The 13200-nt window shown below is 44.3% G+C and overlaps 1 protein-coding gene across 1 annotated transcript; it reads right to left on the bottom strand.

Moving 5' to 3' along the window:
• Positions 1-377: 377 nt before the first annotated feature.
• On the bottom strand, positions 378-10321 carry SRGN (serglycin). The gene is made up of 3 exons (XM_056850515.1): positions 10197-10321; positions 997-1144; positions 378-573 (listed from the first exon to the last, which is right to left on the bottom strand). Exons 1-3 carry the CDS (start codon positions 10285-10287, stop codon positions 378-380), a joined length of 435 nt encoding a protein of 144 aa, XP_056706493.1. The 5' UTR covers positions 10288-10321.
• Between the last annotated feature and the right edge of the window lie 2879 nt (positions 10322-13200).

A 13200-nucleotide genomic window follows, 5' to 3' on the forward strand; every position in this document is an offset into this window, starting at 1 on the left:
AGTGAAGAGCCAAGTGAAAGGAAATATTTCAAGGCATTGTAGTATTCCATTATTGATATTCAACTGTTTTTGCTTCATTTTTTAACAATTTGTGGTATTCCTTCTTTCCTCATTTAGCAAACATCTGACTTTAAAAAACAGTTTTTATGAACCCATAATCAAAGAGACCTGCCTACATCTTTTAAAAGGAAGAGCTTGCATTCAATAGGATTAGGGCAAAGAAAAGCACTACATATTTTAAGGCATTTATGGCTGAGTCTAGAGTTTGTGGGGGGGGGGGAGTTCACACAATGTTTCTTTTGAGTGTAATCTGTTCTAGTTATAAAACACAAAAGGCATAGGAAAAAGAAGGCGGCAGTAATTGGCTATGGCAGAGATCACAGGAATAAGCCTTCGTCGGTTAATCTCAGCTTCATATCCCTGTCCGGCTGGTGCAGAACGAAATCGGGAACGATGAAGCCATCGACATTGTCATCAACGCCTGACCCAGACTCCAATTCCATTTCATTTCCTGATCCATATTCATCTTCAGAAAGTACAAAGGTATCAGGATGCTCTTGAAATTTCTTCATCCTGAAACATGTCATCATTTAAAACAATTAAAACATGGGAAGTCACACTAATCTGCTCTCCAGAAATAACATCACTTCACGAACTGAATCAGTTTTACGATACAAAACGAAATACATGCCTCTGGTCCGTCCTCTTCCATCAACAGTTAGGAACAAAATGGAGCTGGGATAGCATTTCAACCCATTATCAAAATGCTTCTTTTTCTGCTCCTACTTTTCAATATATCCTTCTGAAGATGGTTATTGATCGTTGTTGGGATGGGTGGAGACAGAAAAGTTCCCCATTCCATGACGAAACTGCCTTTAAGGAAGCTCCTTAAGGGAAAATTTAATTTGGATCCAGCACCATATGCAAACATTCGATATTTTCAAGATTGACTAAGGCCAGCGAGAGGCTTTGTAGGTGAAAATTAGTTTTACTTACAGCATTGGATCAGCCTTCGGAGGAAGGATCATGTTAGCAGCTCCATCAGGGATTACAATCCGTGGACCTTGTTCTTCACGACAATTTGAGGAAAGGGCATCAGGTCTACATCTGACCCTCATGTACCTGCCCATCTGAACAGGAACCCCTGGTGGAAATGTTTATATATTAAAAAGCGAGGTTTATTCATAATCCTTACTAAAGAATATTATCCTCCTGAAAACAACTATTATACATACTGAGAAACAGACGTGAATAGTTCAGTATTAGAGTTTCAAAAAAGGACATTCCATGCCAAGGCTTGAAGGGAAACACCCTGTGGTTTCCTGAAGACAGAACTTCATATCTTACACAAACAACTCCATGTATACCACCGCTTGGCTTCACAGGGTACCAGTTTTTCAAACAGCTGTAGGGCTCACGTACACATTCCAAAACCTGGTGGCTAAGACCAAAAGGTCAGGTAGTACAAAGGCTGGGATCAATGGTGATAGAACAACAACAGAATAAAAACGTAAGATGTACAATTTCTCGATTAACATAGCAGAACTGGCAGGTACAAGCTCAAGGTTTATCCGTTTAAAATAATCGTGACTTTAAAAAGTCCTTCAAGGATGGGGCCGCTGTATGTACACCAAGTTTCATTCTGACCGAAGCTTGATGGGGTTAGAGGGAATGATTTTGGCAACCAGGTCTACTGTGCCTACCAAACTTAACCAAAAACTGTTGGATAGTTTCCTGCCTCAGCTTGAAACTGTACACTGCAGTTTGCTACACAGAGTTCTGCCATTAAAGGACCCTGGCCAAGAGTTGTTTGGGTTAGGGAAAGGCACCATTTGTAATACTGTGTAGCAGCTGTTCGCTTAGGAACTTGGGTGAGGATCAAGGAAGTATGGAATTCAAAAGCAGGTCAATAGCTGTTTTCTAACAAGGCGAGCATGATTTCTGTCAGGGATGACCCCATACAAGAAAGCAGCAGAGATTAGCATGAAAACCCAAGGGAAGTGCAGATGGGTAGACTGGTGATTCAAACAAAAAGGCCTTTTAAATCAAAGTGGCCGTGCAGTCCTATGAAGAGTCACTCTAGGCCACTGGTTCCCAACCAGGGGTCCATGGACCCCCAGGGGTCCCTGAGAACTAAATTAAGGTCCGCGAAACAAAGTTATAAACCCATAATAAATTAATATTTTCAATTAAAAGTTCTCTGTTATAAAAATATATATTCAAATATTATTCTAAGTTTAATGTTTAACTAACAGTTATGATTAAAGATTATTTTCAAATTCTCGGCATTTTTATTTTGAACCTTGGGGTCCCTGCACCGAACAAAAAAGTCCTAGTGGTCCCTGGTCAAAAAAAGGTTGGGAACCACTGCTCTAGGCTAAGCCTTGGCAAAAGTAGCCAACAGAGCTGAGCCACTCCAGAAAAAGAAAACACATGGCACTTTGTGGAGTTGACGGGCTGTATATTTGGCAGCTGATTTCAGTAGCTCCTGGTGCTTCTTACGGCAGCTACGGTGTAGTAATTGTAATGTCTTGTTCTGGCCTCAGGGCGATGTGTTGCATAGTTTCCTTATCTGGCCTGGTGCCCCAGAGGGTATCATTTTTTACAGTAGTCACTACCCGGAAGACAGAGATCATGCCTCTGTTAACTCAGCCCCTTACGGCCTAAACTGGAAAAGTCAAGCCAGTATCAAAGCGGCAGGTGGCAAGCCAGAAATAAAATTACTTATTACATTTAGTACTTATTTGAGACCGTGAAGCTTTATGTAGTTTATGCAGGAGAGCGAGTGTGGCATAGTGAATATGACAGAGCGTTTGACTTGGGCTGGACTCAAATCCCTGCTCTGTAGACCTGAAAAGTGCTGGCTGATGATCACAGGCTACCTCTCAGCCTGTGGTCACAGTGAAAATGAATATGGAGTGACCCTGTAGAACTTCTCAAACTCCTTGGAGGAAGGGTGGGAAGCAAACATAACAATGGCATAAATATTTCAAAATTTACTTCTTAAAAAAGAATAGGGGAAAACCAACATGAACACATGAAGCTGCTTTATACTAGGGTTGCCAACCTCCAGGTGGTGGCCGGAGATCTACTATTACAACTGATCTCCAGACAACAGTTCCCCTGGAGACAATGGCTGGTTTGGAAGGTGGAGTCTGTGGCATTATGCCCCATTGAGGTCTCTCCCCTCCCTGAACCCCACCCTCCTCAGGCTCCACCCCCAAAATCTCCAGGTATTTCCCAACCCAGAGCTGGCAACCATCAGACCTCAGTCCATCAAAGGTCAGTATTGTCTAAGACTAGCGGCGGCTCTCCAGGGTCTCACACTGAGGTCTTCTACATCACCAGTTACGTAATCTTTTTAACTCGGATGCGAGGGATCGAATCTGGGACCTTCTGCATGCCAAGAGCCACAGACCCCAAAGAAGTTGAATTTTCCTAAATATTTTGTGGACCCAGCAGTGACTCAGAGGACAGTGAATCAGCTCAGTTTTTTGAGGACCAACCATAACAACACAGAACAATGTGCAAGCTTTCAATTTCTCCAGCTTGCACACCTTTTTTGCGCCATTATGGTTGGTCCTCATAAAAGGTATCACATGGCTTTTGTTTTTTTGGATGTTGCTTTGGAACCATGGGCTATCTGCAACCACTATCTCCTAGCAGCTGTTATTCCTCTGGCCACCGGATGAAGCTAGGCAAGCTGATCTTGCTGAGCAAACACTTGGTCGAAAAGGAGGTAAGAGGCTGACAGAGCAAAGACCCTGGAACATAAGTCCGGACCATGAGACAACCAAGATGCCTTCTGCTGTTAACTCAGATACAATGGCGAAAGTTTTAGCTGGAGCCATGGTTCACTGGTAGTGCATCTGCTTTGCATGCAGAAGGTCCCAGGTTTAGCCTCTGGCATCTCCCATTAATAGTATACAATGTGCCTGTGACCCAGGAGAGCCTCTGCCAGTCAGAGTGGACAATACTGACTTGGATTGACCAATGGTCTGACTCAGTATGAGGCAGTTTCATGTGTGAAGAGCATGTGCAGTCATTGCTGTAGCCTGCTAACCCCTGCAAGCGATTGCTCACACAATTGGTCCGCTCATGTGCTAGCAGTAGAGATACATGGAATATTGTGACAGCTGTTTTCATTAGCTATGAACACATGAAGCTGCCTTCTACTGAATCAGACTCTTGGTCCATCAAAGTCAGTACTGTCCACTCAGACTGGCAATGGCTCTCCAAGGACTCAGGCAGAGAGGCCTTTCACATCACCTACTTGCCTAGTCCCTTTAACTGGAGATGACGGGGATTGAACCTGGGACCTTCTGCATGCCAAGCAGATGCTCTACCACTGAGCCACAGCCCCTAAATGGAGAGGAAAGACAGACATGCCAATGCCCTACATCAAATTCCCTTATACTGAATCAGACTCTCGGTCTATCAAGGTCAGTATTGTCTACTCTGACCGGCAGCAGCTCTCCAGGGTTCAACGTAGAGTTATTTCACATCATCTACTCCTGCCTGGCCCTTTCAACTGGAGATGCCAGGGATTGAACCTGGGACCTTCTGCATGCCAAGCAGATGCTCTACCACTGAGCCATGGCCCCTACCTAATATCCCCCCCCAAATTTATGCCTTCCAAGCGAGAGCTCCCATCACCACTTCTGGTGGCAGTGAGTACACTGTGCTCAGCCCCTCCTATCTTCTATTCATTCCTACTTCGGATCTTAATTATACATGGCAAAAGAAACAAGACATATTTTACTAGTATTATCTCCTATATAATAGTACCTATGGATTGAGCGGGAGCAGAGAGCTACCCAAATTCCTGTTTCTAAACAACAAACTAGACACACACACAAATGTCCTTTTACATTAAAAAAAAAAACAACCACACACGCAAAGGCCACTTCAAAAAGCTCAGAAGCGCGGCCCGGAGAGGGCGTGCCTGATCCTTTCCATGACAGCTGTTTTTCTGCTCAGAAATCTCACCCACAGCTGTTTTTCCTTCCACAGGTTTCAGATAAGAGGTTACCTTGGTGGACACTTGCATTTAATACACCTCCCTTCCTTACACAGTCAATATACGTAGGCAGAATGTGGAGGGGTAGAGAGCAAGTCCTGCCCCCAGCTGATGCGTATGCATTTAAAGGTCAGAACGGAGTGGTCACAAGTGCAACTGCAGAACTTTCCCCACGAGGCCGGGCACTCTGCTTTTTAAGGGGTCACGGTCACACATGTGTAGGCTCGGTTCCAATCTATAAATGGATGTGCATGAGCTGGGGGTGTTCATTTGCCTCTTAAAATTGCTACAGTTTCTCAAACTGTAGGCCTGCTCAGTGGGAAGAGCCTAGCAATTCATTCCACACACCACCCTGACTTGTCTCTGTCTCAGCAAAGTGACCTAAGAGAATCACCATTATCCCCACTCCCACAAATTCTGAAAACCAAAACAACACATGACCATTTTTAACGTAGGGTGTCCGGGTTCTCCGGGCTTGACTTTGAATTGTAATGCCTGAAATCATTATATGCTATGGGAAATGTATTGGAAATGTATGCTTCTATGCTCAGTCCGCATACTCGCACTTATAAAGATGCTAAGCCCAAAATATAAGGGTTAGCATCTAGCACAATACCATGTGAGAGCACATATATGTAATTGACAGGCAGCCCCAGGTATAAGGGGTGAAGTATTGATCCTTGGAACAGATGCCCTAATGTGTAATCATTAGGGTTAGCATGAGTCTGGCAGACACCATTATGAGCTGCCAGAACAAAAAGACTACATTGCTTGCTTGCCTGGTACGGCCTTTCACCAGCAGAGAAAAACAGTGTCTTACTTTCATCCTTAGGAATGTGGTCTCTAGATCACAAGACCTAATGCTTGCTTAGAGACAGCTTTTGACCAATATCTATACGCTATGCTAATTAAAGTGAAATAGACAAGCAATGTGCAGTGAATCTACGTAATAGTAACACCCCTGACCCAAAGTTATAAACGTTGTTGTAATCCTTTGTTCTCTGTGTGAATTGTCCTGCGCATTTGGGGCAGTTCATACCAATCTTCCTCTTTCATGCTCCCTTTCCCCACTGAGCTGCACTGTAGAACTACAGCATGGTTTAGCAGGAAAAGTGAAAACGCCCTTTAAAGATCTACGGCAGAGTGATGGCACACAGCAGCTAGCTGCCCATTATGAACATGTAGCTTAGTGCCAACCCACTCCCCATAACAGTGAGAGGGAAGAGTGCACATGGAATGCTCCACTTGCAGCAACCCATTCCCCCCTCCAGCTTAAAAGGGGAAGTCCTCAAAATGCTAGATTCAAGTCCAGTAGCACCTTAGAGACCAAGAAGATTTTTTGGGTATGAGCTTTCAAGAGTCAAAGCTCCCTTCGTCAGATACCTAAAAAACGTTGTGAGTTATGCTTGAGAATGAGCACTGTGTCATGCAGATGTTTTCCTTTAATCCAGGGGTTTCCTGCTTTCCACGTGGGGGAAAATCCTTGTGTGGCAGTAGCCACACACAGTCCAAATTCAGGAAGCCACCTTATTCAACTGCAAAGAATTGAGATGAGAAGCAATCAGCAGAAAAAGAAGTGTCTGGGGTGGTAGGGATGCCAGCCTCTGCGGGGACTTGGGGATCCCCTGGAATTGAAGTTCACCTCTAGACTACAGAGATCAGTTCCCCTGGATAAAACTGATGCTTTGAAGGGTGGATTCTATGACATTGTGCCCCATTGAGGTCCTTCCCCTCTCCAGGCTCCATCCCAAAATCTCTAAAGAGTTTCCCAATCTGGATCTGGCAACCCTTTGGGGAAGGGTTGTGTGATCTGGCTGAACAAGGACAGGAAACGTAGTACATTTGATCCCTTGGTCAACAAACATTGAGTGGCTTCCAAGTAGCAAGCACATAATTTCCTCTACTATGTATCGTCATCTCTAGCCACGCAAAGGGCAGGGAGCCAATTTAAGATAAAGGCTATCAGAAGAGATGACTCCTTCATAAACGTCTTTTAACTTGTTGTGGAAAGTAGTTGCCACTGCGGATGTTATCTAGGATGATTTCTGACTGAAGTGTTCCAGATGAATTCCTTCTTATTAGCTAAACCACATTCCAGTGTAGTTGCCCCCCCTTTTCTAAAGTTAAAAGGAGCCAAACAAAGCATCTGAAACCTGGCTGAACTATTTATGGAATTAATCTTTCATCCCACTCTTCAGTAGTATTAATGTATTACAAAGAAACCTTTCTGGCTGCATTCATCCTTTGTTTACCCAAGTTTCACTGAGTATTTATGGCTGTATCTATTTTGTTACACTTCCTTCCACATTTGAACTGAATCTTTTCCCAAGCTTTCTAAGAAGCATGGATCAATTTCATTAAATAAAAGAAGGTTTGGCCCTTTTTACTTCTTATCTTCAGCTGCTCTGTTTCCAGAAGTCCTTTTTACAATAGCCATAAACATAAGTAGCATCATATGTATCAGAATCCAAATAAGTATTACACTAATTCCAATGAGCAAGATTGGATAGCAATGGTATCCCCCCCCCCAAAAAAAACACCATTTCCTCTCCCCATCCTCTGCTTGGTACAACTACTTTTGAAAGTGATGAGCATTTCAAAAGCAGTTTGTAGTAGAGAAAGAAAGGAGATATGCTGGTCGGAAAAGGGCAACTGTTCTGCTGTTTTTGGTGAACCCAAGTGGCTCTTTAGATCCCAGCTTTGAGTGCAGCGTGGTGGTTTGAAAAAATATCAGACAAGGGCAGTTCAGAATGTAGCATGATTTCATCAGCCCAACAGGAAAAGCTAACAAATTAGAGGTCTCATAAATGCGTCTAGGATGTATGAGCGTTAGGAGCATTTCCTTTTAGCTGTTTATGTATCCTGTGTGGTAACGTTGGGTGCATAGAAGAGAACCCTCAATTTCTTCACCCTTACAGAAATTTCCTCTTGCGCCAAAAGACAAAACGGACGTCCCAACAGAAGAAGTTGAATTCCTTTACAAACGCCTTGCTATTCTGCTTCCTGCATGCCACAATATTATGTTACCCCCAAGCAAAACCATTAGAGTCAATAAGATAGGTAGATATAACACCGGGGGAGGGGGACACACACACTTTCTCCCCTCTCCTGCTCACTCTGTACACACATTTTAGGTGAAGTTAGGGGTACAGTAGTTTTCTAGAAACTTCGAAGAGCTAAACTCCTGAAACGACGTGTGCATATTATATGCTTACTGATTTCATATAAATAGTATTTCTGCATCAGGGCAGAAACCATTGTGTTTGCCAATCTGGAATTTATGCTTAGTTCTGCAGCCTTAAAGTCTGTGATTACAAAGTCTGAAACTTATACTTAAAATGACAGCATACTCTTCTAAGGCTGTGGTATTCAATCCATGGGTTGGAAACTTCAAGCGGATCGCAGAGCCCCATATACATTATTTTCACAACTCTCTACTGGTGAAAGGCCGTACCAGGCCAGAGAGCATGATTTGTTGGTTCATGGCTCCCGGATGCCAACTTCCCAAAGCTTCCATGTGTGCGCGTATGAATACATAGTGTTCTAAACCAGCCCTTATATCTGGGCATTACACTACCTGGCAGTTGGCAACCCTATCCACCATGTTTTTGCTGGGTATTTTTTTCTTTTTGAAAGGATTTGCTGCTAGCATGCCTCCACAGAGAGTAAGGACGCCACATTTCCTGCCCCTCTTTGCACGAAGATGGAGATGTGAGGTGGAGAGGATGACTTTTATCAACAGGGGGCTCTTCCTGGCATGTGACTGTGGTGCCCTGTTACTTCCGGTCACATACTTGCAATACAGTGGGTCCCATGCCACCTGGGGGATTAAAGATGGGTCCCAGGTCTGAAAAGAATGAAGCCCACTGCTCTAAGGCCTATCTTGATTAGGGTTGCCAACCTCCAGGTAATAGCTGGAGATCTCCTGCTATTACAACTGATCTCCAGCCGATAGAGATCAGTTCACCTGGAGAAAAATTGCTTTGGCAATTGGATTCTATGGCACTGAAGTCCCTTCCCTCTCCAAACCCCGCCCTCCTCAGGCTCCGCCCCAAAAACCTCCCGCCAGTGGTGAAGAGGGACCTGGTAACCCTAATCTTGATGTCCACTGTACATCACAGTAAACATACAACTTTTACTCCACTGTTGCCCCCACTGAATCTGAGTATTGCATTTTCTCAGCACACAGATAGCAATGCTTTGTTGTTGTCAAAGTGCTGTATTTTTCTTCAGCTTATATATACATTGTAACTAGGGTTCCCAACCTCCAGGTACTAGCTGGAGATCTCCTGCTATTACAACTGATCTCCAGCCGATAGAGATTAGTTACCCTGGAGAAAATGGCCGCTTTGGAAGGTGGACTCTATGGCACAGAAGTCCCTCCCCTCCCTAAACCCCACCCTCCTCAGGCTCCACCCCAAAAACATCCCGCTGGTGGCAAAGAGGGATCTGGCAACCCTAGTTGTAACTTACAAGTGTTTTGTGAAATGTGGGTGTGCATCACCATGCCCATGGCATCACTGGGCATAAGTGACACAACTACTTTCACCCACCTGTCACCATATTGGTCTCTCTCTCTCTCTCCCTGTGAGTATGTGTGTATAAACACACACACATATTATAAAAGGCTAAGTGCGCCTCTTGTATACCTTTCTTAAGAATGCACATGAAGAATGAACATCAAATTAAAACAGAAAGAGAAGCCTTGAACATTCACAAACTCATTTCCCTTTCCTGCAGCAACCCTCTGCAACTTCATGATATTTTGTTACTTTTATTCATTTCCTCCCACCTTATTTAAATTTTGGGAGGTTGCCTTTCTATCCAAGAAGCAAGCATCTCCTTCGAGCTTTGGCTATGATCTCACCTTACTAGGAACTTAAATAAATGACGGAAAAGACACCTGTGTTCTGTAAAAAAATGCATCTGAAGGGCTACCACACACCCACACTCACTCACAGAGCAAGGCTGTCCCTCTCCCCATTCATTATGGAGGGATGGGGCATCATGTGCTACTGATGCCAGCATTGCTGTACAGGGCTAAGAACGACACTCGCAGCAGGGGGCACCCTCTGGGCCAGCCCTTCGCCCCACAGCCTCGTATCTGGCTTCTGCTACACAGCACTATAAACCTGACCAAGGAGATTACAGAAAGAACAAGTGCTTGCAGGTTTACCTTGTGTTGTGCATCCCATAAAGAGGATTATGCAAAGAGCCAGGAAAATCCTCCCCTTACATGGGACCAGCATCTGCTTTTCAGCCTGCATAACGCCACGCTTTGCCAACTGTCGCTGCCACTCCAGAACTACCACAGGGCGAGGGAAGCGCCGACTGCCTTTAGAGAAGGCTTCCAAAACCTCAAACCCAACCCATGACTTGCGTCACAACTTCCTGAGCACAGCGAAGCGACGCATCCGATATCAAAACCGAGAGCCGCGTTCCACAATTCTTGTTCCATTTATCACAAGAGAAACTTTGCCCAAACAAGAGCAGAAGTGTGAGTCTTTAGAATTGGCAAATGCAAGTCATTACAATGTACAGCGTTTAAGAATTTGTATTTTGAGCTGCAGGAAAGGACACCTCCAACCCCAGTTTTACACGAACCCCCAATTCTTTTTTTATAATGAGTTGACAATATTCCTTCTCTTCCCTCTTTCCTGAGCAATAGGTCTTTCTTGTTAAGCTTTCCGGTGGTGGAAAGTGCCGTCAGGTTGCAGTTGACTTACGGTGACTCCAGAGGGTTTTCAACGCAAGAGAACGATCAGAGGTGGTTTGCCACTGCCTGCCTCTGTGTCATGACCCTGGACTTCCTTGGTGGTTTCCAATCCAAATACTAACAAGGGCCCACCCTGCTTAGCTGCTGAGATCCGACGAGATCAGGTTTAGCCTTAGCCATCTAGATCAGGGCAAGCTTTTTATGTACGACCAGCTTTCCTGGGGTGAGAACCCCATAGACTTGTGTGGTGACTTTTCAATCATTGATTTAAAGTACACAGTCAGGTGACACCCCAAGCAAAGTTCTCAAGAGAAGTTTCAAGCGGAGATACCATCAGGGTTGGACTTTGGGGTGTAGATCACAAAATCACACAAGGTTGGAAGAGACCACAAGGGCCATCCAGTCCAACCTCCTGCCATGCAGGATCCCACAATCAAAGTGCTCCCGACAGATGGCCATCCAACCTTTGCTTAAAGACCTCCAAAGGAAGGGGGAGGCAGCTCATGAATTCAACAGAGAGGCCCCCAAAGCAAGCTATAGTTTCACATTTGAAATATCCATTACCATCTAAAGGGAGGAGGTGCAAGACCATTAAGTCAAAGGTCCAGGATTACCTAAATGCATCACTGGTTCTAAAGCTATGAACCTGGATATTATAGACACCAAAAATTCCATGATCACCAACCTTTGAACAATTCCCATATCCAGAATGAAATGCCATCCATGTCTATAACAGTTACTAAAATCCATCCCAAATAAAAAGATCTTACAGGGAACACTCTTGAAAGATTCTCAAAATCACTTGGCATGTTATAAGGAACAGCAACAGAGGATGCATTCACATAGGCACAATTCATACATGTAACAACTGAAATGTGGTTGTTAAAAACAACTTTCCTACATAGAGAGCAATCCTAAACTGGTCTACTCAGGCATAGGTCTCCTTTTATTCAGTAGGGCTTACTGTCAAGAAAGTGTTCTTAGGATTGCATGTGCATAACAACAACAGAAAGAGGGTTGAAAAAATGTTTTCTGTGGCTCATGTGCCCCCTCTGGCACCAGGAGAAAAACTGGTAGGATTCAGGTAATGGGTCATTAGATTATTGACCATCAATGCAACATTCAGCTTGAATATGCTTCAACATCCAGTATCTGGCTCCAACAAGCATCACTAAACCCATCTTCATATTAGCAATTTCAAAGAAATAATTACTTAAGAGTCCATCAAGAAGCCTTTTGCTTCCTGCTGTAGTACTTAAAACACACACACACATAATTATTATAAATTGAAGACTGTATGCAACATATTGTAGAAAGACTACAATGCAACAGCACCACAATTACCCACCTTTTAACAACATGTATTTATTTATTTTATACCCTGCTTTTCTCCCTGATGGGGACCTGAAGGGGCTGGTAACAGCCTTCCCTTCTCCCTTTTATCCTCACAAAAAGACTTGCGAGGTCAGTCAGGCTGAGAGCATGGGACTGGCCCAAGGTCACCCAGTGAGCTTCCACGGCAGACTGGGGACTCAAACCTGGGTTGGGAAGATCCCAGACAGTAATCTCTGGTTTGTCATGAAAAATAATACATGGTCACTGGGGTGGGGCCAGGGATCAGTGCCACAGCATCTGCTTTACACACAGAAGATCCTAAATACAATCCCTGTTAGGTAGCAGGACTGGGAAAGACCTCTCACTGCCTTGGAGACTAAACAAGGCTGTGTTAGATGGACTGCTCAAGCAGCTTCATATACTGAAATTATCTTTGCTTTACTCCCAGCGATCATGGCTGTTGAATACCAGCGGTGCTAGTCTGAGATCAGTTTCCTCCTGCTCTCTTTGTCCATCCTACCAGACACGGACACAAACAAACACGCAAATTATCATGTGCCCAAGTGAGATTATCTTTGCCTGGTTTGGCATGCAAAATCCCTCGCTTGTGAAGGACATCCACATCATTGAATTGTGCGCCACCGTGTTGGGTTAGCATGGCGGGCATGCACAGTTGCATGTTGCTTGGCAAGATTAGAACAATCGTCCTTTTAGATTTCGAGCCAGAGGCTGTTTGTTTTAAGTTTGACTGCACAGCCCGCAGAATACACTTCCAGTGCTTATGAAATAACAGAAATGTTAAAACTGTGGTCTACCAGTGGGGCAGGTAAGGGAAGGTCCACCAAGAGGTGGAGGGGGAAAAGGTCATAGCAACAAAATCTGGGGACAGTCTTTTGGTGCTCACTGCAGGGTTTGCTCCTAATTGGGCAGAAGTTAAGTGTAGGCAATCCCCTCTTACCCCATCAGCTCCAGTGCTTTCCCTCACTGTGGCTTATCACATACACACACACAAAAATGTGCCTGTACATATTCAAGGTTTAGACTGTGAGGCTGATCCTTTTAGTCATTCAGAAAGCAGGAGAGCACAGTAAATTCATTCTTCCACCCCTCAGCAAACCGCTAGGCAAAT

The sequence above is a fragment of the Euleptes europaea genome, chromosome 5 (genome assembly GCF_029931775.1).
Source record: "Euleptes europaea isolate rEulEur1 chromosome 5, rEulEur1.hap1, whole genome shotgun sequence".
In the NCBI taxonomy this organism is placed as follows: Eukaryota; Metazoa; Chordata; class Lepidosauria; order Squamata; family Sphaerodactylidae; genus Euleptes; species Euleptes europaea.